This window comes from Lissotriton vulgaris, chromosome 2_1 (assembly GCF_964263255.1).
Source record: "Lissotriton vulgaris chromosome 2_1, aLisVul1.2, whole genome shotgun sequence".
Taxonomy (NCBI): domain Eukaryota; kingdom Metazoa; phylum Chordata; class Amphibia; order Caudata; family Salamandridae; genus Lissotriton; species Lissotriton vulgaris.
In genome coordinates this window covers 1,143,566,418-1,143,592,236 of record NC_141687.1, presented here as the reverse complement: position 1 = coordinate 1,143,592,236, position 25,819 = coordinate 1,143,566,418, and the positions used below count along the sequence as shown (strand labels likewise).

Genomic DNA, 25,819 nt, shown 5'->3' with positions numbered 1-25,819 from the left:
GTTGGAACCTCGAGCCCATGACAAGCTGAACTTTAATGGGTCTTCTGCCTGCCCCCCTCGCTCTACCCAGATTGTGGCTTACTGGCCAGAGCTTCCGACTTTGGAGCTGGGTAACCAGGTTGGAGTTTCAGCGTTGGCTCAACATACTGCGATTCTGGGAAAACCACTTAATCTCCCCATGCCTGAAAAATTGAATCTGACATTGTGTAATATCTGTTTTTTTTGTAAAGCACTGCAGTGGCTTCCGGTCTAGTTCCCTGGTATATACAAGCTGCAGAAAAATGCAGAGAGAGGTAAAACAGAGCATGGCATAACAAGCATTGGCATAGCCAATAGGTCTCGCCTTTGGGACCTTATAAGTGTTTAGTTATCCAGCACAATATCCTTGGTGCAACAACATTAAATGTTGCATGGCTAAACACTTATAAGATCCCAAAGGCGAGACCTATTGGCTATGCCAATGCTTGTTTTTTTGTTCCTCATGCTGTGTATGTGTGCAGGTGTTGGATTGGTATTCATGAAGGCCAGCATGGAGAGTCACTCGCAAGCTGCACAATTTTCTGTATTCTACTTTTAAAAATAAACACAGGACACACGTTTTTGGTCTGTAAACATCAGTAAAAACAAATTATTCTGAACCTTGTATGTAAAGAATAACTAATTTGAAGATGGAAGACTACTTATTGGGCTGATGTCACCCAACACTTTATATCCTACTAAGCCATACTTGCTTCACCTGCACTCAAAATAAAGCTTTAGTGGAATCGTGCACAATATTTAAATCTAGAAGTTTCAAACTGCTACTCTGTTACAGAGACATACGTTTTATAGAACTATCCGCTAAAGTTGTACTGTAATGACATCTTTTCAGGAGAATGTTTGGTAGATTTAATTGGTAATCAGTGGATGATTTGATTTTCTCACTAGCCCACCTCTTATGGGATAGAGTGCCGAGTTTGTTTTATATTTATGTAGCTGTGTAGTTACATCGGCTGCAGTACTTTGGATTAGTCTGGTTTTCCTCTTATGAAAACTGAAGAACTTGCCTTTTCTTTTTTTAATTTTCTATAGGTTACCCAGTTCTGGCTCCGGCTGCATACTATGACCAAACAGGAGCCCTGGTGGTTAACACTGGAGCACGAAATGGACTTGGAGGGCCTGTCCGGCTGGTGGCGCCACCCCCTGTCATTATTAGTTCCTCTGCAGCACAAGCAGGCAAGCATTTTTCCCTATTTGGTGATTGGTTAAGATTTCATCTTTTTTAATTTTTACTTCGTTTTTTTTTTTATTGAGCTGTTATATGTAGATTCAGCTTGCTGCTTTAATGGTTTAAATGCTGAGCCATCTGCTCAGTATCTTATCATTGCTACAAAAAATTATCACACACAACACCTAGAAGTGACCTGCTTCAGAGTACAGGTTGACTGTCAATGTATTTCTCTAGGAACAGGTCTTCCCTTTCTTCCTACCAGATGTATTTGTCCACAAAAAATATTCCTGCTAATTCTGCTTAATATTTTTAATTCTGACATTTGGCACTTAGGTTAATAATGTTTTGAAGATGGCACAACATATCAGTCACTGCCTTTGTATAGCTTTTCTCCTCTTTGTAGCATCTTCTGTTTGTACCCAAGCCTATGTCGTGCTCTAAAGGATATATACTTGCACTCAGTACAATTGATTTTATTGGTAGTGGGTATATCATCTGTTTATTTATATATTCCCCCCTTCCTTCATCATGACATCTTAAGAACATAGACCAGATCTGTTTGTTGTGGAGTGTGTGGTACTTATTCATCAGATAAATGCATGTCACGAAAGGTCATAGAGGTTAACATAGAAGTCTGTTCTGATTTTAAAGGCTGTTATACAGCAAAATGTCATCGACCACTCATCAAGTGTGCTTCAGTTGTGAGAGATATGGTGTTCGACTAAGGAGAACTGGTGATCCTTGCATTGAGCCTTAATTCACAGTTCCGTTTGGAATCCAGCAGTTTAGACTGGTCCAAGTGTTTTGTATTGATCTGACAGAGGTCTGCATGGCCAAAATACAGGAATTGCATGAGGGATGAGCTATACCCTGGAAAGGGAACATGTGCGCTGAGAAAATGGAATGGACTGGAGACTTTTCCCCACCCACCATGAGCCCCGTTTATAGGCGAGAGACCAGGCTGGAATATTGGAGATGGATATTACCATGACCTCAACAAAATTATAATTCTATGTGTAAAAGTCTCTGAACAGTCCAAATTAACCCCGCCATTCACCAGCTAACCCTGAATTGCACACCCTTATATCCTTCATACGGACGAGTCAGTTGGGAGTCTTCCCAGAGTAGTATCGATAAACCAAGCCTTAGCGAAACCAATAGGTCTGGTATTGATTGCCAGCCTTTTGCATTTGTCCGTGCTTCTTTTATTTTGTCATGCTGTTTGCAAAATTTTGTTAGGTTAGTTGTCAGACCCTCATTTTTCAAAACAAAAAAAAGTTTGCTAAAAGCAAAAATATTTTTGGGTTTCAAAATGCACTCATTGCTATAGTAGTGCCTGGCACCAAATGGACCAACGTTGTGTGTGGATAGGCTCCTATTGAAAGGGCAGAATATGATCATGCACAGCGAAGTTAGCCAGTGATTTAAGTCTGCTCATCCATTGTTCCATGTTGTATAAGGTAGTGGGAGGGCTGAAAGCCCCTAAAGTTAAGTATATTATACCTATCATTATAGCAAGATCAAAAGGTCTTTGCTTATGCAAGACCTAAAAAAGCAAAAAAATGTCTGTGCCCCCATTATATTTTTGCTTCAACAAACTGTTTGTTGTATGGGCTGGATTGATAGTGGAGTAGCCATTATTAAAAAAGGAGTACATTTTGATGTCCCTTTGAAAGAGTACATGATGATGGTGCGAGGCATGGCCTCTGCTTGAGCAGGACGCTTCTTTTGTTTGCCTCACTGGTGCCTTGACTATCTTTGAGGAGGTGAGAAAACCTCTTGATGGTGAATGAGCCCACAGAGCGAAGCGAGAACCGATCCTGACCAGTATATTTCAGACAAAGTGAAGCAGAGACCTGGGGAGGCGCTGCTGTTTGTTGTGACTCCATGATGGTGCTCGGACCTGTGTCTCCCCGAGAGAGAATATTGGTGACTTAGTGTGATCCTATCGGTATTGAAGACAAGTGGTAGTTGCCCTCCTATCCCTTCAATCATTGCCAGTTGTAGACTGCATCAGATGATGAGCTGCATTTGCTGAGGCGCTGAGTGGTGAGGGTATTGTTCTGGTTTTTGGACAGAACCTCCCTTCGGAAATAGAACTGAAGTACGCACAGACTGTTAGAATGACTGTTGATTTGGTGTGCGTGCTTTAAACCTGCGGCTTTATAATGTGGTGACAGACACTGCTGACAAGAGTAGAGAAGCAGGTACCTTTGGAGGAAATGGCTGAACTCATTGTGACACTAACTGATGGTGTGTAAGTTAATCTCTAGACCCGAATATTTGCTAAGACACCTTGTAGACAAAAAAGAGGAGTTGTGACTGGACTGCCCTAGCCTCATTTAAGTAGCTAAATAGACACCGAACCTTTCTCAAAACCGCTGTGACTGCTGGGCCTCAACACGATGGGGGTTCCATTGCATCTAGCCCCCAGAATATATAGTTCTTTAGCCTAAAATGCTTTACTTGCTGGGTTTTGTGACTGATTTTGAATCAAGTGCCCATGTTAAGGAGACTCCTTTTCCCTAAGCCTAGCTAATCAGTTCCAGCCAATTGACCATGGCACTCACTAAGACTCAATTGAAGGAGCCTCTGGAGAGCGCCTGCTGAAAGATCAGACCGAGGAAGGTTGAAGCGGTTTGTGATGGTTAAACAATCTAATTCAAAACTTAGTAGAAGCTTTGGTTATGTGCAAGTTCTTCTATCTTGGCATTCGATCATTAAGCGGTTAGAGTTGGTAAGGTTATCAGAGTGGGCCTGAGGAGGATAGCCTATGACCAGATGCCCATAGATGATGATGCTAAATTCCACTAATTCTCTGAAAAAGACGACGTGCTTAGATAGACCAGAATCAAGACTACTTATGTCTGATATTTTAGGATGTGTTGACATCTATCCTACAAAGGAGATCTTCATTTAATCTGAATACTTACTATTGTCAAAGAGCAGCATCTTGAGTTTTTTCCAATATTAGATTCTAAAATTACGACAGGTCTGTTCACTTCGCTGGCAGAGTAACAGAAGTAAATTTCCTGTTTATCAAACTGCTGGGGGATAACGCTCTGAAAATTAAACTAAAATTGGCACTTTAAATGTGTTGAACTCTATATGCAAAAAATACAAAAGTGTCAAAGGGTCTAAAAAGTCTATGTGCAGTTCATTAAACTAACAAAGATCTGTGTCAACTCATCAAACAGTTTTAGAGAAACATTGGTGGATATCAGCGATCACTAGCAGGATACCCATCAGTCACCACTCGGAACCGCCCTTCATCATTTGACATTCCTGTTAACCACAAAATTGGTACACCACTGGTTCAGATGGAAGGTCAGATGGTATAACCTCTTAAGAACCTCGTAGTGGCCAAAGGTGGTAGAGTGTCACAAACTACCCATCAATGGAAAAGATGAGGGTAACTGATTTGCAGTGCTGTGAGGAAATGTGATAAGTGAGTGAGAAAACATAAAATTGGGTGAGGGAGCAGAAATAAGACTAACTTTATTCTGGTCTATGGTCGCTCCACCAATATTAAAAAGAGCAGCATAAGTAGATTTACAAAATATCTACCTGGATGTAAAAATGGTCGACATGTTTCAGCATTATATAAAGGACTGTAGAGTCCATTGCTTTCATCAGGACCGGAGTATAACAAAAATGCTACTGCAAAAAGTGAAGTGAAGGGTATAAAAAGTGACACAGTATTAACATTGCTGCAACATGAAAAAAGATCACCTGATTTCCTAGGTGTGTCCTTTATTCGCAGAAGTTTTAAATGTCACTATGAAAGAGAAAAGACACAGACTAGTACAAGTAAAATTACCACATACATATAGACAAAACAGCATGTGGTTAATCCACATTAGGCTATAAACCAATATTTTTAGGTATGTGCACACATTGGTTCTGTATTATGTTAACATGAAGATACATAAATATAATATTCTCATGTAGCATTTTATGCTTCATCTTACCCTTGTAGTTGAAGCAAAAAGCTCCACCCCGCCTGGCAACGGCTCAGGACACGAGGGAAGCACCGCTCTAATAAAAAGAAGCAAAAAACTGGGGTATGTCATTGCTTCCTGGTCGCAACGAAAATAAAGCACAGTAAAAAAGTACCCAGAGAAAATGACTTCCATGGAGTTCGTGTTGTTTAGAAAAGCACAGTGTTTAGATAGTGACTGATTCAGACCAGTGATCTACACTGACATGTCAGTTGATATGCCAGGTGTCTAAAACACGTTATACAGTTGATGTTTTGTCACTATTATTATGCAGAACTCCTTTACAATCTTTTCTTCTCGCGGTTAGTCTAGTTAGATTAAGAACAACCACGGTGAAAAAACGACAAAATCAGCTGTCGGCTAAGTCCGTTGTCATGTCTCACAGACAGCGACTGTTCGATATACTGGATTAGATGCATGCAGAGATTTCGCCAATATTCTCAGTACTCACGCAGTTTGTAAAGTGAGCCCGAGAGATGGTTTTGCGCTCTAATCAAAAAGAAAGTGTACTCGAGAGAAGTGACATGTCAGTGTAGATCACTGGTCTGAATCAGTCACTATCTAAACGACACTGTGCTTTTCTAAACAACACGAACTCCATGGGAGTCATTTTCTCTGGGTACTTTTTTACTGTGCTTTATTTTCGTTGCGACCAGGAAGCAATGACATACCCCTGTTTTTTGCTTCTTTTTATTAGAGCGGTGCTTCCCTCGTGTCCTGAGCCGTTGCCAGGCGGGGTGGAGCTTTTTGCTTCAACTACAAGGGTAAGATGAAGCATAAAATGCTACATGAGAATATTATATTTATGTATCTTCATGTTAACATAATACAGAACCAATGTGTGCACATACCTAAAAATATTGGTTTATAGCCTAATGTGGATTAACCACATGCTGTTTTGTCTATATGTATGTGGTCATTTTACTTGTACTAGTCTGTGTCTTTTCTCTTTCATAGTGACATTAAAAACTTCTGCGAATAAAGGACACACCTAGGAAATCAGGTGATCTTTTTTCATGTTGCAGCAATGTTAATACTGTGTCACTTTTTATACCCTTCACTTCACTTTTTGCAGTAACATTTTTGTTATACTCCGGTCCTGATGAAAGCAATGGACTCTACAGTCCTTTATATATTGCTGAAACATGTCGACCATTTTTACATCCAGGTAGATATTTTGTAAATCTACTTATGCTGCTCTTTTTAATATTGGTGGAGCGAGCATAGAACAGAATAAATTTAGTCGTATTTCTGCTTCCTACCCAATTTTATGTTTTCTCACTCACTTATCACATTTCCTCACAGCACTGCAAATCAGTTACCCTCATCTCTTCCATTGATGGGTAGTTTGTGACACTCTACCACCTTTGGCCACTACGAGGTTCTTAAGAGGTTATACCATCTGACCTTCCATCTGAACCAGTGGTGTACCAATTTTGTGGTTAACAGGAATGCCAAATGATGAAGGGCGGTTCCGAGTGGTGACTGATGGGTATCCTGCTAGTGATCGCTGATATCCACCAATGTTTCTCTAAAACTGTTAGATGAGTTGACACAGATCTTTGATAGTTTAATGAACCGCACATAGACTTTTTAGACCCTTTGACACTTTTGTATTTTTTGTATTCAGTTAGGGAACGTGTCTGTCTGGTCTTTAAACTCCCTTAGGCCCTTCCTCCCCATATTGTTTCTTTTGAACTCTATGCAAACACAATATGATGATGAACGGAGCGCTTAAACTTTTAAGACACACACCCCTGGTCACAATTTGATCTGGGTTAAATCGATCATTGTTATTTACCTCACTTCGCCTTCCCAGTACAGACACAGCCATGTGCAAATCAGTCTTAATCCTGTTCTACATGGGAACACTCCAGCCCGAAGTGCCAAGCCAGGCATTCCCTGGACCGGAAACCAGCATCCTTGGACCGGTTTCAAGCTAGCACCCCTCATCAGCCAGGCTAGCTTGAATCCAGTGGCAAAGTGAGCAAGGAACCCACGTCTGGGCATACCCTGCCAACTTAAAGTGAACAATGCAAACACAAGATGATGGATAGAGCGCTGAAACTTTTCAAACCTCTCCCGTCACTAACTATTAGATCTGGGTTAAATCAATCATAGTTATTTAGCTCACTTTGCCACCCAGTTCAAGCCCAGCCATATGCAAATCAGTCTTCACCCTGTTCCTCATGGTCACAGTCCAGCCCAACCTGCCAAGCCAGGCCTATATAGCGACCACAGCACTAACTACAGGCCTGGAGTTAGCTGACACTGTTATATAGAGGCTCGGATTCCAAAATGGTCATAACTGAGGAGTTGCCCTGCTCTCATTGGTCAGAAGTGACCTGGTGCTTGACCCAGAGAATTTTGAATAAGTATCTGAGAGGGGCAGAACCCTCCAGATCTGCTGCTTGAAACAGAATGAAGGAAGTGCCCTGCTGAAAAGAGTTTGCTGTACAAGGAACTCTAATGCATGACCTATGAAGACTGCACCAGCTGAAACTACAGTCCTGCGGATTATCTTGCTGGAAAAGAACTAAAGAGTAGACTCCCTGAAAGCTACAGGTTAAAAGAAGCTCAACTTGAACATCACCAGCTAAATCTACACCTGCGAGGCCCATCAGTAGATTTGTAAGGGTTGTGTTCAAATGGATTGTGGAATTGAAGTTTCACACTTTCAAGGACCCTCTTGGAGATTCCAGAACTTTGGATTGTGTGTTGGATACTTTGGGACCCGCAGGCAGAACTTCAGGAAGGAGTTCTAACTGGACCCGCCTGCTGGAGAAGGCGCAACACATTTGGTGAGATTCTCCAGAACCATGTTTAAAGGTGTCCCTGTCCGAGAAAACGAAATAACTAAAAGGGGCACTGTTGGTTTCTAAGCACTAGACAGTGACTAATCTTTAAAAATTTATATCTCTGGTTCCCCACAGTGGATTTTGTTCGTTTTGGTGTCATTTAAAAGATAAACATATTTATTTTGTGTTGTGTCTTAATTATTTATTGAAATGTTGTTTTTAAATGCTTTACATACCTGTCGTTAAAGTTAAGCCTGTCTGCTCCCAACCACGTTACCTAGGGTTGAGCATAGGAATAATTTTCTAAGACCTATGTTGGGTCCTACCATGTGTTAGTGGCCTTATTGCCAGTGGCAGACCTACATTTGTCCCTACCAATAACCCACTTTACAACAGTCGGGCACTAAGTATGGATAATCCTATTCTTGTGAGGGAAAACGCAACCAGTAGATGATCAGACCAAAGTTCAGGTTTGGGCTCCTTTACCACCAAATTGTTCAAGTTGGTAAAAATAAGGTCCAATAAAGGACCTTTATTGTGTGTAAGGAGCATAACTGTGCTAGCTGAATTGCTATTAGATTGTGCTTAAGATGTAGTACTTGTGTGCAGGTGTTATCATCCAAATTAATGTTTTGGTCCCTCAGAAGAGTTTTATTTATTTATTTAGTTACAAGTAAGTAGATAGATATGTCCCAGCAGGAGCAGCATCCTTGCTGCTTAGCCCATATCTTCAAATGATTCTCAAAACAAACACTCTAAACATGCTACATGGCCTCACACACTGGCTGATCAGCGGGGACTATGAACACTAGGGAAGGTGAATTAAGTTAGAACAAGATCTGTTGCCTATGTTCAAATCCTGGAGGAAAATGTTTCCATGTTATGCATTGTAACCACAACGACTAATTCTGTCTAAACTCAAGATATTGGCTTTTCTAAAAGTTTTTGCTCGCATTGCTAAAAAACCTAACCATGAAGCTTTAGTATCCCACATTTAATTTGTCGTATGCAGTTGCGTGGGGAACGGGATGCATACAGCAATGATCTCACCAGCAATAGCACCGCAAATACAAGCCTCAGGGCCATATGGATGTTGGACGTGCCTAGCAAAAAACTCTTACTACGGGATAGTCAGGCAGTGCAAATAACAATACTCCTAGCTCATGCGCAGCGCCGTCACTCATGCAACTCACCCAAAATCCCTGCCCAGCACATTCAGAGCTGCCCGCCTGAGGTGAGTGCGGTGCCTGAGATCATTAAACCAGACTGCACCCTCCAACCAGCCGCCATCTTAGGACAGGAGTCGTGTTCGTCACACCAACACAAAATGTTGACGCAAATAATATTGTTCAATAAATAAAATGTCAGTAAAAAACATTGTTTTTAACACGTGTATCTTTGTTGAATACTTAACAAGATCAGCAGGTCTGAAAGTGCCTAGACTCAACAGTAGAGGGGGTGGACCTAATCACCGCATTTGAGGGTGTCGCTCAATGTATCGATGGCCTGCTCAGGTGCAGAACGCCAAGAGAGGATGAGGATATACCTAGGTGGTTCGATCGGCAATGCTCTAGCGCCCTGAGGGAACTGAAGGTAGCCTTAAAGCTCGTTCCCAAAGATAAGACATTGGTGTCTATTTGTCGGGGGAGGTACAAACCTGAATTAAAACAGAGCAAAACCTCATTGCAACACCAGGCTTGGGAGAATTTGAGGGAAGCGGCCGAATCAAGGGACTTGACCGCATTTTGGAAAATAGTAAATGAACCTTGTTTCCAAGACCAGAACAAATCCAAGCTTGTATGCCACGTCCTGCCAGAGGTTTGGATGGAGGTTTTTCAAGGCCTATATAACCATGATAGTATGAGCATTCTAGCACCATCAGCAAGGACAGGAAATCGAAGGGTTGCCCAAACCCCTTTCTCCTTGGGAGAGATAAAAGCGGGAATTGAGGGCTTAACCCGGAATAAGGCCCCGGGCCCGATGGGATCCCCTCAGTTTTCCTATTGACCCAGGTAGATTTGTGGGTGCCTATTTTAACAGGAGTGATTAATACGGCAGTGGAGTCAGGTATGCCTTCATCCTGGTCCACTGCGATAATTGTCCCGATTTTTAAAAAGGGTAGTAAAGACAACCCACAATGTTACAGGCCCATCTCCCTTATCGATGCAACAGGTGAAGGTCATGGGGAGAGCCATTCTCAATGTTACAGGCCCATCTCCCTTATCAATGTAACAGTGAAGGTCATGGGGAGAGCCATTCTCAATCTGCTTATGGACTGGGCAGACGAACACAACATTTCGGATATACAGTATGGATTTAGGCCGGGTCGTTCAACCTCTGACCAATGTCTCAACCTTTATCTCCTGGTAGCCAAGTACACTGTTGCTAGTAATAAGACGGTGTACTCTGCTTTCATGGATCTCACAGCAGCATTCGACTGGGTTAACCGTAAAACTGTGGGAGCTATTGGGGGCCATGGGCGTTGATTTAGGTCTGGTTAATATTTTAAGCACCCTGCACCAGTACACTTCTGCCCAGGTCAGATATAACTACGAGGGAGATACTTCTGTTTCCTTTCCTTGCTCTAGGGGAGTGAGACAGGGTTGCATCCTGTCACCTTTTTTATTTACTTTATACATTAATGGTTTAGATAAGGCTCTAGGAGCACTAGGGGTGGACTGTCTGAGGATAGGCAGAAGAGGGGTCCCGGTTCTGCTGTATGCGGACGACACAGTGCTTTCGTCACGCACTGCGCTGGACCTGCAGCACCTCATTGATGGCTTGTCATCTTAATGGAGAACCTGGACCTGCCTGCTAATCTCTCCAAATCATACATCGTGGAGATGGGAAAAAGGCCAGGCAGGAAATTTAATTTCAGGATTGGCACCCACTGTTTGGAAAAAGTGCAGGCATTTTCTTACCTGGGAATTTTATTTGACAGCTGCACCGGGTTTAATACACTGTCAGATGAGAAATGCAGATCTCTTATTAGCTCTTCTGGGGCAATAATGAATTTTGCACACAGGTTGGGTCGCTGGGCTCCTGAGCAAATCCTGAACTTGTACAATGCCATCTGTAATGCCAAAACACTATATGGCAGTGAAGTTTGGGGCTTCATTGACCCATCAAGGATCCAAATTGAAGAAAATAAATTCCTTCGACGGCTACTTAGTCCCCCAGAGCACACCTTCCTACTCGATCCACGAAGAGCTAGGTCTCACTTACATTAGATACAGTATTCAACTGAAACCGCTCATCTGGTGGCTCAAAATATGGACTAACCCTGAAGCAGTTCTAAGCCAGCAGATAAGAACAGATTGTATTACCAGGGACTACGGGCACAATATCCCCTGGCTTAAATATGTAAGGGAGACCCTGTCTGGCTTGGGCTATGCTGACTATTTCAACAACTCGAGAAACCTGTCAGCCCGACATAAGGCGATTGTTAAGTCTGCATTCCTGAAGAACAAGGCCTCCATTAGGGAAGACATAGAGATGGTAAAGCCGTATGTGAGAGCCCACCTCCTGTCTAAATCTAGCCCAGGTATGGAACCATATCTGTCTTATTTTAATAATGCTCAAGACAGATTTTTGATGTCTCGATTTAGTTTGAACCTACTTCACCACACACTGGGGCATCCTTCGGGGTATTTAACATCTTTTGAGCTGAGGGGCCCTTGTGGCTGCGACTATAAGTCTCCACAGGACACGCTTCATTTTGTTTTACAGTGCCCTTACTACGCTCACCCCAGGAAGCTACTTTTAAAAAGTATTTTAAAGAATGCTAGGTTCAAACAGGCAAAGGTGGCACTGTTGTTTCTTAAATTGTCCATAGAGGCTCTCACACTCTTTTGTACCGTTAACTTTTTAAGGATGGCCGCAAGATTGAGAAAAACTAAAGATATGGGATGATGGCATTGGTTGTTATATCCTTTTACACTAGTATTTATGATGTCTTTCTTTTCTTTTTTCATATAAATGAATTTCTAGAGGGTGGCCCCCCTTTTAATATGCTGGTTTTATATTTCCCTTGTTCCGCTACCAGCCCATTTTGAATGTAATTTGTTTAGGAGTTTTAGACCCTTTAACTTTTAGCACAGCATTTTTATCTTTCATGAATTGTATTGTTACCTTTTAACATTTTGTATCAATTGTATAGGTTTCCGGTAGTAGGCTCCATTTCTTGTGCTTTTTAATTGTATTGTACTTCTATGGTATTGTTGTATACCGAATAAAGTAATTTGATGAGGATGATGATGGAATACTTTACAAAAGTGATACCAGTCAGTAGTATGGTTCTGTACTTTTACAATGATACTGCAATAGTTTTTAGACTGAAAAAATCAAATATACTCAAAATACTGTTTGAAATTTCATAAAACTAAATACTGCTGATTTTAAATTGCTTAAATGCACTCATTTAAAGATGTCTGCCTTCTTGTGAGTAAAACTGAGGGATGTCTATGTATCCCGATGTGCGTCTTCTTTCAGGATTCTGAGCTCTGTTGTCTATCTGTCACTCTGATGTGTGGCTTTGAGTCTGAATGGGGACCGTGCGATGGGCTATCTTTTGCGGGGCATGGACCCCCGGACACGCATAGTGGCTTCTGGCTGCTCGCTGTGTGCAACTAGAAGAGAAGCTACGGATCGGACAATTTGTGTTCACTCAGAATGCCAAAGCCGCCATGGTACACGCATTGCCTAGTTCAGTAGTTGCTTATATGTTGCATTGTGCAGTAATGTCATACAAGACGCTGTTCAGTTATGGTGCACAAGTCACTTTTCGCCTACTGGCGCATAATGAAAATTAAAGCGCACTTTAAAGCAAAGTGGTGTCCTGAGTCATTATGCCCCCATATAGAGTGCACAGCCCACTTAAATTATCCTGTACTGCACAATGGAAAGGATGCTTTCCGCTTTTGAGTGCAGTCACCATACATGCTAACGTTTGGAAACAAAAGGAGGGAGAGCTAAACGAGCCGGTAAGGTGACCTCGAGCAGGCTAATGTAAACAAGTGTGCGCATGTCCCTAATTACAAAAAGATGGCCGCTGCTCGCTCCCGCAAGGTGGATGCCAGCACAAGCACGAGTGCTTGAAAAGGACAGACCAATTCCAAAAGGTCATCTCCTAGCGCAGCGCATGCTCGCTGCCTAGGCGAAACCTAAAAAGGGGCACTTTCCTGAACACATTATTTATTTCCAGCTTGTGCCGTGACCACACAGCAATTATTTGCCAGTGTAGCCCATTGAGGCCTCTGGGGGCTGTCAGGTCTCACTAGCTGTGCCAGGTTGCAGACACCAAGTTGGCACCACCGTTATTTGTCTGCCCAGTGATACCATTAATAGAATAGGCTTGTGGTCTGAGGTGGTGCTGCCAAAATATTCAGGATTATGTATACATGGTATAAGGGCAGGCAATCTATCCAGTCTGGTGTGGATCTCAAACAACTGAATAGTGAGGGAGTTATACTGTTTAGGTCTCCTGGTACGAGAGACAACGTGGCCCTGGTCCTCCAGCCAATTCCAAATTTCTTCTGGGCTGTTAAAGAAGAACTTCTAGTTATTTGAAGTGAGGTGGAGTTTCGTTGGGTAAATCAGTCCATATAGCATGCCCACTGTTTTCAACATATGTTAATGCCCTGAGAAGCCAAAGCGCTGTCTCTATACCTGGGCGGCATAGTCAAGAAAAATATGCATCTTCTGTCCCTCAAGATCCCAAGGGCCACGAGTGTGTGCCTGCTGCAGGATACCGTCTTGGTAGTTCAACAGCCTCGCCACCATCTGCTGTGGATCTGTGGGGGCAACAGATAAGCCTGCACCTTATGGGCTCTTCATTCTGCTGCCAGTCCTCCAGAAACCGTTCTGCTGATGGGACCTCAATGCATTCAGGTAATCCCACTATCCTTATTTTATTGTGGCAGGACGACCCTCCGCAACCTCCACTCGCTCTTGTAGCAGAGTCTTGTCCCTACTGACGGTCTACACCTGTTGTTGAAAGGGGGAGACCGTTGTTCTCATACCAGCTATAGTGGGCTCTTTCACCCACTATGTTCACCAGTTTACTGTGGTTTGCCCCAAGGAAGCCTGCTCATTTAATTTAGCAAAACACTTGGAAGTGACCAGAATCTAGTCTTCTAGACATAACCTACTGGTACAGTGATAATGACCAAGCCCGTCCCCATAGTGTCACGGTAGACAATAAGCAGTTCAATGTCTGGCGTCTGATGTGCCCACAAATACAAAATCACTCCCCTTCATCTCCACTTGTCCATTGCTGGAAGAATAAGCCCCCCCACCCCCCAATCCCTCCCAAAATAAGAATGTGGTTACTTTTAGCCTAGAAAGACCTCAGGGAAATCTCTGCCCTTAGTAGCAGTGTAGGTTTTTGCTCAGGGTGCCACCTTTGTTCTTCCAATTGTCTTGATTATGTGGAGCTAAATGCACAGTAGTGCGTACTATCAGTGTTTTTAAAATGGTGCATAGCTTGTATTAGGGCTCCAACATATATTTGCTGTTTTGCCACAATTTCACTCATTTGTCAGCGTTTCTGCCTTGCATGGTACCAGCTGGATTATCGGGCCATCTATGCTTAAACTCTCTAGGTGTAAACTTTATACTTCACTGCACCCCTGGTGGTATTGGTAATATGTAATTTGCTATTCTAGTTTGCCAACTTTAATTGCTTTTGTAATGGAATATTTGCTCATCGGACACCAGTAATCAATAGTGTCTAAACCTGCCTTTTAACCCCTTCAATGCTCATGACGAGCTCAGCTTGTCATGAGGCACAGTTGAGCTGTGCTGATGACGAGCTGAGCTCGTCATGAATAAATGAGAATTCCGATTTTCAGCACAGGGGAAAAATAACCACAGCAGCGATGTGGTTAAAGATTGCATGACTCCTGCTGCCGACATTCGCCATCTTTGATGGTTACTGCAACTGCTATTTCAACGCTTTATGTATGTTCAGTCTTTTGGCACTTCCCTTGACTTGTGCATGGTAGTATCTCGATTCTTGGCCTGCTGAAATTAAGCTGTTGGGGTCTAATTTAGTGATTTTGTGGGCTTTCTGTTCGCTTTCAGTTATGAACATATTGATTTGTTGTTTGAGATCTGCCCCATCCCCAAACTCTTCCCCCCACACTCACGCATTCGAAGCCCAGGACAGACTACGTGAGGTAGACATTTGTAGGTAGTACATCTAGTTGCCAAATACAATAAAAATTAGACAGAACACCAGGTGCATCCAACATAGTGCCGCTATACTGTAACGTTAGATGTCCCTATGGCTAAAAACAGCAGTGGCATCCAAAGAAACAGAAAATTAGACTGCATTCTGTCTATATACACACACACACCCACACACACACATCAAATACCACTAATCACCATAAACTTATGAAAATTATCCATATCCACCCCAGTAATTATCCAACTCAAAAACAAGCAATTGCCCCCATTCTGTGACAGTATGCTCGAATCCTGGATGCCATATTACCCAAACTCTAGTGTTGCAAGCAGCGAATTACCACAAAGCACAAGGACATAACAGTTGTAAAACTGTATGGGAGTGTCATTTTACTCATGATTCTTTGCTGGTCGATTTAAGCTAATATGTACCATTACTTTTTCTATCTGACGACCAGTACAGAGGAAACCTATTACTGGCTAGGCTAGTTACAACTAGAATGTATCTGTTTAATGTGTTTGTCCTCTTTTCTTTACATGTAGCCGTGGCAGCTGCTGCAGCTTCAGCTAATGGTGGAGGGGGTGGCATGACAGGAACTTCAAATGGACCTTTTCGACAGCTGGGAAATCAGCAACCACAACCGCAGCCTCAACAGCAGCCTAACAACAACCTGTCATCTAGTTCATTTTACGGCACCAACTCTTTGAGCAGCAATTCACAAGGCAGCTCCCTTTTTTCGCAGGGTTCTGCTCAGCCAGGAAACAATTCCCTGGGGTTTGGTAGTAGCAGTTCATTGGGAGCCACGTTAGGATCAGCACTTGGTGGATTTGGAACAGCAGGTAAAGACCGTATGGAAATAGGTAACAATGCTTGTTCTGCATTATGTGAGAAAGAAGCTCTGTATATGTGATACTATCCAACAAGATTTCAATGCAATTTAAAAAAATATATATTTTGAACTTGAAATTGTGAAATGATAAGCTTGTCAATATTTGCGATGTACAATACTTTGTTTTAATTGATATATTTTTTATTTATGCCTGAATATTGTTAGGGCCATAGCTTTAGTGTTTTTTTGCTAGATGTAACTTGTTCAGCTTGTGACATCTGCTTATTTCTGCAACGTGAGTCTTTTCTTTCTGATGGAGATTTCTAGCTGTAGATCCATCACTTTAAGAATATTTCCCAGGCATCGGACTTGATCTGGAAACTTTGAACATAGTACCTCTATGCTCCGGAATGTGACACCTTGGTCTGTGCACTGATGCTGTTATGCTCTGGAATTGAAGTGCAGGCCTATAAGGGCACCAGTTCTGTGTTGAACCCTTTGACTCAGTGCTGCCCAGCTCTGTTTTTTCTCCTCCTAGCCCTGCCAAAACATAGAATGTGCCTCCTACACTATGGTTATGCGTAGGGTAGTGGAAGTCCTTGACCTCCCCAACATGAAGGTGAAAACAAGCGTTCTGACTGAGGTTCTACAGCTCGGCAAGACTGCTTCTGAGCCCCTGCTCTCCCTCAGTGAAACCCTGACGGATAACCTCCTCGGTCTTTGGGTCAAGCCTTGCACCCCCCCATTTACAGGCAAATCTCGAGGCTACCTTGTCTTTTTGTTGCAGCACCCCTTTCCAGAGAGCCTTGTGGTGCAGGTCTCCACCAGCCGAACCAACCCAGACAATTCCAACACCCCCCACCCCTCAGCCACCACTCCTCCAGACAGAGGATCAAAGCAGGTGGAGACATTCAGAAAACCCCTTTTCTCCTCAGCCAGTTTGGCCCTGTGATTGATCAATGCCTCCTGCCATTTGTCTCATTGCATCCACATTTTTTGGGCAGTGCTTACTGTGTAAAAATATAAGTGACGGGGCCTCCTCAGGAAGCCACTGCAGCTTGTACCATCCATTGCCCCTACCATCGCCGCCAGTGACATTAAAACCACAATGACTAACCATCACACTCCTACAAGTGTGACAATTCAGACTATTCCAGGCCCCAAAAGCTATAAGAATGGCTTTGGCGCCAGGTTGTAGTAATTTTTAATTTATTTTGAGTTAGTAAATGTAGGAGAGTAGGGTCTGCAATCCTATGATCACCCAGATTTTTTGCTTTTGTTTCACTGGTTTACGACTTTCTCTGGCTGTGGGCCTGCCAATCAGACCCACAGCCTGGCTGTTCTCTTTCTAAATTACCTCATGTACCCTAGGTGCATTTACCAATTGGTACTGGGCCACCTTATCAGACCCTGTAACTCAGGGCATAGGTGTATCCAGGGCTGCCAGGGGCTGCAGCACGTATTGTGCCACCCCTGGCTGGCCTCCTAAATTTGACACAACTGGCTGCATGACAGCTGGGGCAAAGTCGTGTAATCACCCTTTGCTGTAGGTGTAGTATACCTATACCTAACCCTAAAATGGACACACAGATTCCTATCAGTCACTCCTATGGCAGGCCTTGACAATCCTGAAGGCAGAGTGCTTGGAATCGTGTGAGATGGTGCTCTGGCATGAGCTGAGCCTGTCTGCAGCTTGCGGAATCAAGTCCTAATAGCTGTTCCATGATATCGCATACCATATACTCTTAAGTGCATTATAATCCTCGCGGTTAAATGCTATCTTTGGTATTGCTTTATCAAAACATGTCGAGTAAGGTGTCATACGAATTGGAATACTAACCCCTCGCCAATTCTGGCGACGGGGTTAGCATTCCACCCTTCTAGAGGGACACGACATGTATGTAACTGTGAACCCCGGTTAAAGTTAACTGAAGCCTCAGCTCCACAAAATGGATGCTGCCACCACAGACACGAGTCTGACCCCCTACAGCTGGGAGTCCTTCCAGCGAGGGGAGCCTGGACAAAGGGTTTCCTGTCAGGGGCGGTGCTAGCACCGTCCCAGACATGGTTTTGTGTATCCTGGGTAGGCAGGGCTTTACAGGAAGGTGACTGCTGAGTGGCACCCCGGTGCTCACTACGCATAGGCCGGTCTGAACCAGTTCCAGGGGCACACCAGCCCCTGGCCTGGGGAAGTCCGGCATGGCTGAGGGGTGTAACCACCCCCCACCTAGTCCCACCCATAGGCAGGACCTAGTCACCGGGTCAGCCCCCTTTTTTAGTATAAAGATGGGAGCGGGCCCCCTGTTAAAATTAGATCATCTTTGGAATCAAGATACCACTTTCTTCGAAAGGACTTCACGATTTCTTCTTCAAGATTCTCCCTTGTGGCTAAGGAGTAGTCACCCTGCATCCGCAGGCACCATCCTAAAGAACACTGCGGTCTGCTGCAAGTCCTTCATCACGAATCCGACGACCCAGCACGACGAGACCCGGCTTCCCTGGCACCTCTGACCTCTACTCACCTCTACAGCAAAGCTGAGAACCGTGAGTGCGACGAGACCTCGAGGGACCGACGATCGCCAAGACTGCACGACATCTTTATTGCAAGCCCACCGAGTCTTCCACTGGTGAGTGCTTTGGGGTCCGAGAAGCCCCAACCCTGCGCAGCTCCAGCACCCAAGATCAGCCTCCCTGCATCTCCACGATCGGCGTGGGGCCCTTCTGCTGTTTGCTGTGCACCGCGTTGTTTGGCTACTAGCCGGCTGGCTTGTGGCCTTCTGAACGACGCCCGACGACAACTCTTCTGCTGGTCTGGTTGCTCCAGGCTGGCCCTTGCTTCCTTGTTCAAGAGAGGCACCCCGGACCCTCCTGGTCCACTCCAGACGCCATTTTAGGTCCACCGCGTGGGCTTGAATTTGCCAAGGCTTTGTTGCCCAATCCTGGGTCCAGCGACGCCGACAGCTTCTATCTTCGTGGGACAGCTCGATCCTCCATCCTGGTCGCCGACAACGCCTCCTGGTCCGTGAGATCTTCGAGTCAAGCGTCACCCACTCACCTTGTCGAGGTGGCTACCATCCGGTGCCCTCCTGGTGCCCACTGACTACTGGCTAGTAGTCTCGAACTTGGTCCCCTCTGCTTTCAGGTGTCATCTATCTTCGAGATCCAGGCTTGGATCCAACTGAACTTTCTTCACTGGTCACCGGCCAGCATCTTTTCTTCCGGCTCCTGGTCCGTCTACGAGGATTCCCGACGTCTTTTCAGACCTATGCAGCTGCAGCCCCTGGGCTAGGTAACTTCGGCATTTCGGTGCCCCAGCATAGCCTCACTATCCAAGGGTCAGAATCTACTTTCGTTTTCTCCCTACCAGGTCGGGTTCGCCCGAGAACACTAACTTTCTATTTCCTAGCTACCATAGACTTTTGTCCCGCATCTCGCGTGAGAGTGCACACACTGCACCCGAGTCCCCTAGGCCTCCTAGACGTAATCTAACGATTCCCTAGTCAAGTCCTAGCGATTCCAAAAGCTATTAGTACTGTACTTACCTGCTAGGAATTTCGCATTCCACTTTCAAAGTATATGGTTTTCCGTGCCCCTCGGGCATTTGTATATACTGTGCTAACTTAAGTATTTTTGTAAGAGTTTTGGTTTGTGCTTAGTACCCTGTCCTCATAAAGAGTACAGGGCTGTTGTGATCTTTAAATAAATAACTGTTTATTTTCATAACACTTGTGTGGTGTCCTTTCACTTGGTATTCAAGGGGTATATGTGTGGTAAACAGCTGGCTTAACGCGCCCTCTCGAGTCTTTAGCCTTAGACTGCTCGTATCCACGCTACTAGGATAGCTGGTCTATAAGGTTGACTTACAACCAATCATCAATAAGGGTTGCTGGACTGATACATAGTGTTCACTAGAATAGTGAGCACTGCATATCAGGCCACCTTCTCACATTGGTGAGCAGCGGTTGGGATTTGAGCTTGCTGTTGTTTTACCACACGTATCCTAAGAATATCTTGTTGAAAGATCACATAAGTACTGTTAGGTACATATAACTAAAGCTTAGAATACTCTGAGTTCTACCGAACCAGCTGTTGTAGCTCCTCAAGGCTTAGCACACCTTGGCTGCAACTCTTAGCAAGGGATCAGTAGGTAAACACATAGTGTAGGTAGGTGCATCACTTACACCACACTAGAAACAGTATGTCGGACAAAGGAGGAAACACTGAGGTTCCCCTTGTGTCAGTTGACCCTCCACAGGTCATCCCTTCAAGATATACTGCGCTTAGCTTCCATGAGTTACGACAAGTGTGTACCTCTAGGAAGATTAAGCAGGGGTCTAACCCCACAACTGCCTTTCTGATTGGTCTCTTAGAGACTCATGATGCAAGGAGGGCTGGTAACCCAGACCCTTCTACTTCAGATGGCAACATGCCCTCCTTACAGGGTCCCTTTGATGCCCAGGACCATCCTCTTCAGGAAGCAGATGATGCTGATGATGAGGATGATGATTTGGTATCAGGGGATGAGGCAGAAAAGGAACAGGTAGAAGTCAGCAGACTAACCAGGTCCAACTTAAGCAGACATGAGATGGGCACTAGGGGACCCCTGGGGCCACTCTCAGGTCAGCTTAACATTGAGAATGGACGAGATAGATCTCTATCAAGAGGCTCTATCAGATCCCTTCATACCAATGGCTCTCAACGTTCCTCTCAAAGGGGAATGACATCTCCCCAGAGGAGAATGTATGAAGCTAAGGAAAAGGCAGCCAATCTGAGGATTGAAAGGGAAGAACTTGCCCTGGCCAAAGAGAGGCTTGCCTTTGCTAGAGAGCAACAATTGAGTGGGACAGTCCCCACTGGTGGCAGCATTGTACCTAGCAATAGGGAAAGGAGTTTTGATACAAAACACCTGGGTAAGATAGTGCCCCCCTTTAAACAAGGGGATGACATCCACAAATGGATTACTGCTTTGGAGAGGGCCTGCACTGTGCAAGGTGTTCCCCCAAGTCAGTGGGCAGCTATCTTGTGGCTCTCCTTTGAGGGTAAAGGAAGAGACAAGCTCCTCACCACAAGGGTGGAGGATGCTAATGATTACCAAGTCTTGAAAAGTGCACTGGTTGATGGGTTTGGCCTAACCACTGAGCAGTACAGGGTGCTGTTCAGGGATACCCAGAAAACTCAGTCTCAAGATTGGGCTGACTTTGTAGATTGTGCCACTAAGGCTTTTGAGGGCTGGTTGCTGGGCAGTAAGGTTACTGATTATAAAGGATTGTACAATTTGATGATGAGAGAGCAAATTTTAAACAATTGTCAGAACCAGTTGTTGCATCAGCATCTTGTTGACTCAGATCTGACCTCTCCCCAAGAATTGGGAAAGAAGGCAGACAGATGGGTTAGAACAAGAGTTAAACAGAACCAGGGCCAGAATCAAGGTGGTCAGAAGAAAGCAGACCAGAAGGGTAAAGATTCAAAAGGGGAACAAAATGACCAGAAGTCTTCGACAGGTCCCCAACAACCCAAAGAGGGTGGGGGTCAGGCTCCCCAAAAGAAGAAAGAAGGCCAATCTAAAAGGTGGTGCCAATACTGCAAAAGTAAAACTCACTGGTTTAGTGAGTGCACCAAGAAAGGAGGAGGGCAGACTCCTGCCACTGCAGCCCCTAAGGCACCTGTGCCCCCTAGTACAGCCAGCAGTGGTAGTGCACCTCCCAAGGGTTTAGTAGGGTTAACCCTGGGTTCTGAGGGGAGTGACAACTTAGTTGGCACCCTCACTCAGGCTGTCCTTGTCAGTACAGGGGATATGGATATGTCCCCTGACATAAGTCCCAATACTTTGGGCAAATACAGACAGACACCTTTTATTAATGGAAAAATGGCTCAGGCCTATAGGGACACTTGTGCCAGTGTCACAATGGTGACACCTAGCTTTGTGGACCCTGGACAGATCATGCCAGGTACAGAATTCCTGGTGACCAATGCAAGCAATGTCACTACCAATCATAGTATGGCAATTGTAGCTTTCTCCTGGGGAGGGGTAACTGGCCAAAAGAAGGTTGTAGTTAGTTCAGACCTCCCAGTGGATTGTTTGTTGGGCAATGATTTGGAGTCATCACAATGGTCAGAAGTGGAGCAGAGGACTCATCTGGAAATGTTAGGTTTGCCAGCACATGTGTTTGCTGTGACTAGGTCACAGGCCAGAAGATGCCCCACTGAACAGGTGCTGGATCCTGGAACAATGGACCAGACACCTTCCAAGAAAAAGAGCAGTAGGGTTAAGGCTGTGCCTTCCCCCTTGCCCCAGGTTGTGGATCAAGTCTCAGAGGAGGCTGACCTGCAGGAATTGAGGGAAACTGAGCCTAGAGAGTTTGAACTTGATCAAGTTGAATTCTTGGGTTCAGGGGGACCCTCAAGGGAAGACCTGGGGAAGGACCAGTTAGACTGCCCTTCTCTTGAACCCCTCAGACAGCAGGCTGCTGCTGAGGCTGCTGGGAACGCCACAGGTACCCACAAGGTATACTGGGAAGACGGACTCCTGTACACTGAGTCAAGAGACCCCAAGCCTGGCATGACCAGGAGGCTGGTTGTACCCTTGTCTCAGAGAGGTTTCCTACTTACCTTGGCCCATGAGATTCCCTTAGCAGGACACTTAGGCCAGACAAAGACTTGGGACAGGCTTGTCTCACACTTTCACTGGCCTCACATGAATGAGGATACCAAGGAGTTTTGTCGCTCCTGTGTCACTTGCCAAGCCAGTGGTAAGTCAGGTGGCACAACAAAGGCCCCCCTTATACCAATGCCTGTGGTGGGGGTGCCCTTTGAAAGAGTGGGGATTGACATTGTTGGTCCAATGGAACCCCAGACAGCATCAGGGCACAAGTTTATACTGGTGGTAGTGGATCATGCCACCAGGTATCCTGAAGCTATTCCACTTAGGACCACCACAGCACCTGTGGTGGCAAGGGCCCTAGTTGGAGTGTTCTCCAGAGTGGGCTTCCCTAAGGAGGTTGTCTCTGACAGAGGTGCAAACTTCATGTCAAGCTATTTAACTGCTATGTGGAAGGAGTGTGGTGTCAATTACAAATTCACTACACCCTATCATCCACAATGCAATGGGCTTGTTGAAAGGTTCAACAGGACCCTAAAAGGGATGATTCATGGACTACCTGAAACACTCAGGCGTAGATGGGATGTCCTGATGCCCTGCCTTCTGTTTGCTTACAGAGAGGTCCCACAAAAGGGGGTTGGCTTCAGCCCTTTTGAACTTTTGTATGGGCATCCTGTGAGAGGCCCCTTGTGTTTGGTGAAGGAAGGATGGGAGAGACCTCTCAAAAAGCCTGCAACCAACATAATGGACTATGTACTTGGTCTCCGCTCCAGGATGGCTGAGTATATGGAGAAGGCATCAGAAAACCTTAAGGCCAGTCAAGAACTTCAAAAAGCTTGGCATGACCAAAAGGCTGTCCTGACTGTTTATCAGCCTGGACAGAAGGTGTGGGTGTTGGAGCCAGTGGCCCCAGCAGCACTCAAAGACAAATGGTCTGGGCCCCACACAATCCTTGAGCAAAAGGGAGAGGTCACCTACCTGGTGGACCTTGGAACTCCCAGGAGTCCCCACAGGGTACTCCATGTCAACAGGCTCAAAGCATATGTCGACAGGAAGGACATGAGCTTGCTCATGGCCATAGATGAGGGACAGGAGGAAGAGAGTGACCCTCTCCCAGACCTGCTCACTCAGAATCCTGATGATGGGTCAGTAGATGGTGTTGTCTTTTGTGGCAGCCTCTCTGAACATCAGCAGAAAGACTGTAAACAGGTTCTTCAGTCTTTCAGACGTATGTTCTCTCTGACACCCAGTCAGACCAATTGGTGCACCCATGAGGTTGACACTGGTGACAGCCTGCCAGTCAAGAGTAAAATCTACAGGCAGCCTGATCATGTTAGAGACTGCATAAAAACTGAAGTGCAGAAAATGTTGGAATTGGGAGTCATTGAACCCTCAGATAGCCCTTGGGCTAGTCCAGTAGTTCTAGTGCCAAAGCCTCACACCCAAGATGGTAAGAGAGAGATGAGGTTTTGCGTAGACTACAGGGGTCTCAATGCAGTCACTAAGACTGATGCCCATCCAATACCAAGGGCAGATGAACTTATAGATAGATTGGCTTCTGCCAACTACTTAAGTACATTTGACTTAACAGCTGGGTATTGGCAAATCAGGTTAGCTGAGGATGCCAAGCCCAAAACAGCATTTTCAACCCCTGGTGGGCATTATCAATTTGTGGTAATGCCCTTTGGTCTGAAAAATGCACCTGCCACCTTCCAAAGGTTGGTGAATCAAGTCCTTACTGGGCTGGATGACTTCTGTGCAGCATATCTAGATGATATTGCTGTCTTTAGCTCCACCTGGGAGGATCACCTGGTCCACCTGAGGAAAGTGTTAGAGGCTCTGCAAGCAGCAGGCCTCACTATCAAGGCCACCAAGTGCCAGATAGGGCAGACACAGGTTGTATACCTGGGCCACCTTGTAGGTGGAGGCCAGGTTCAGCCACTGGAGAGCAAAATACAGTCAATCAGGGACTGGGCTCCTCCAACCACCCAGACTCAGGTTCGAGCTTTCTTGGGCCTGACTGGATACTACAGAAAATTTGTCAGGAACTATGGTTCCATTGTGACACCATTAAATGAACTGACAAGTAAGAAAATGCCAAAAAAGGTTCAGTGGACAGCAGGCTGTCAAAAAGCATTCGATGACCTAAAGCAGGCCATGTGCACAGCACCTATCCTTAAGAGTCCAGACTACTCCAAACCATTCATTGTCCAAACAGATGCTTCTGAGTTGGGTGTGGGAGCTGTTCTTTCTCAACTGAATTTTGATGGTCAGGATCAGCCCATTGCTTTTATAAGCAGAAGGCTGACCCCCAGAGAGAAGAATTGGTCAGCTATTGAGAGGGAGGCCTTTGCTGTGGTTTGGGCCCTGAAGAAGCTGAGGCCATACTTGTTTGGCACTCACTTCAAGATTCAGACCGACCATAAGCCCCTCTTGTGGCTAAATCAGATGAAGGGTGAAAACCCCAAACTGCTTAGGTGGTCCATTTCCCTACAGGGGATGGACTTCACAGTGGAACATAGACCTGGTACTGATCATGGCAATGCCGATGGGCTCTCCAGATATTTCCACTTAGAACAAGAAGACTCACCTGGTCAAGGTTAGCTTATTGTCCCAAAGTTTGGGGGGGGGTCATGTAGGAGAGTAGGGTCTGCAATCCTATGATCACCCAGATTTTTTGCTTTTGTTTCACTGGTTTACGACTTTCTCTGGCTGTGGGCCTGCCAATCAGACCCACAGCCTGGCTGTTCTCTTTCTAAATTACCTCATGTACCCTAGGTGCATTTACCAATTGGTACTGGGCCACCTTATCAGACCCTGTAACTCAGGGCATAGGTGTATCCAGGGCTGCCAGGGGCTGCAGCACGTATTGTGCCACCCCTGGCTGGCCTCCTAAATTTGACACAACTGGCTGCATGACAGCTGGGGCAAAGTCGTGTAATCACCCTTTGCTGTAGGTGTAGTATACCTATACCTAACCCTAAAATGGACACACAGATTCCTATCAGTCACTCCTATGGCAGGCCTTGACAATCCTGAAGGCAGAGTGCTTGGAATCGTGTGAGATGGTGCTCTGGCATGAGCTGAGCCTGTCTGCAGCTTGCGGAATCAAGTCCTAATAGCTGTTCCATGATATCGCATACCATATACTCTTAAGTGCATTATAATCCTCGCGGTTAAATGCTATCTTTGGT

General features: G+C 45.1%; 1 protein-coding gene across 23 annotated transcripts in view; it reads left to right on the top strand.

The window, feature by feature from the left end:
• PUM1 (pumilio RNA binding family member 1) overlaps positions 1-25,819 on the top strand; it is a 1,043,345-nt gene that overhangs the window by 656,207 nt on the left and 361,319 nt on the right. For all 23 annotated transcript variants that reach the window (XM_086956835.1, XM_086956828.1, XM_086956827.1 and 20 more), the window contains 2 exons: positions 1,072-1,215; positions 15,741-16,037. In XM_086956835.1, coding sequence (XP_086812961.1) covers positions 1,072-1,215; positions 15,741-16,037 — 441 coding nt within the window. The remainder of the gene's footprint in view (positions 1-1,071; positions 1,216-15,740; positions 16,038-25,819) is intronic.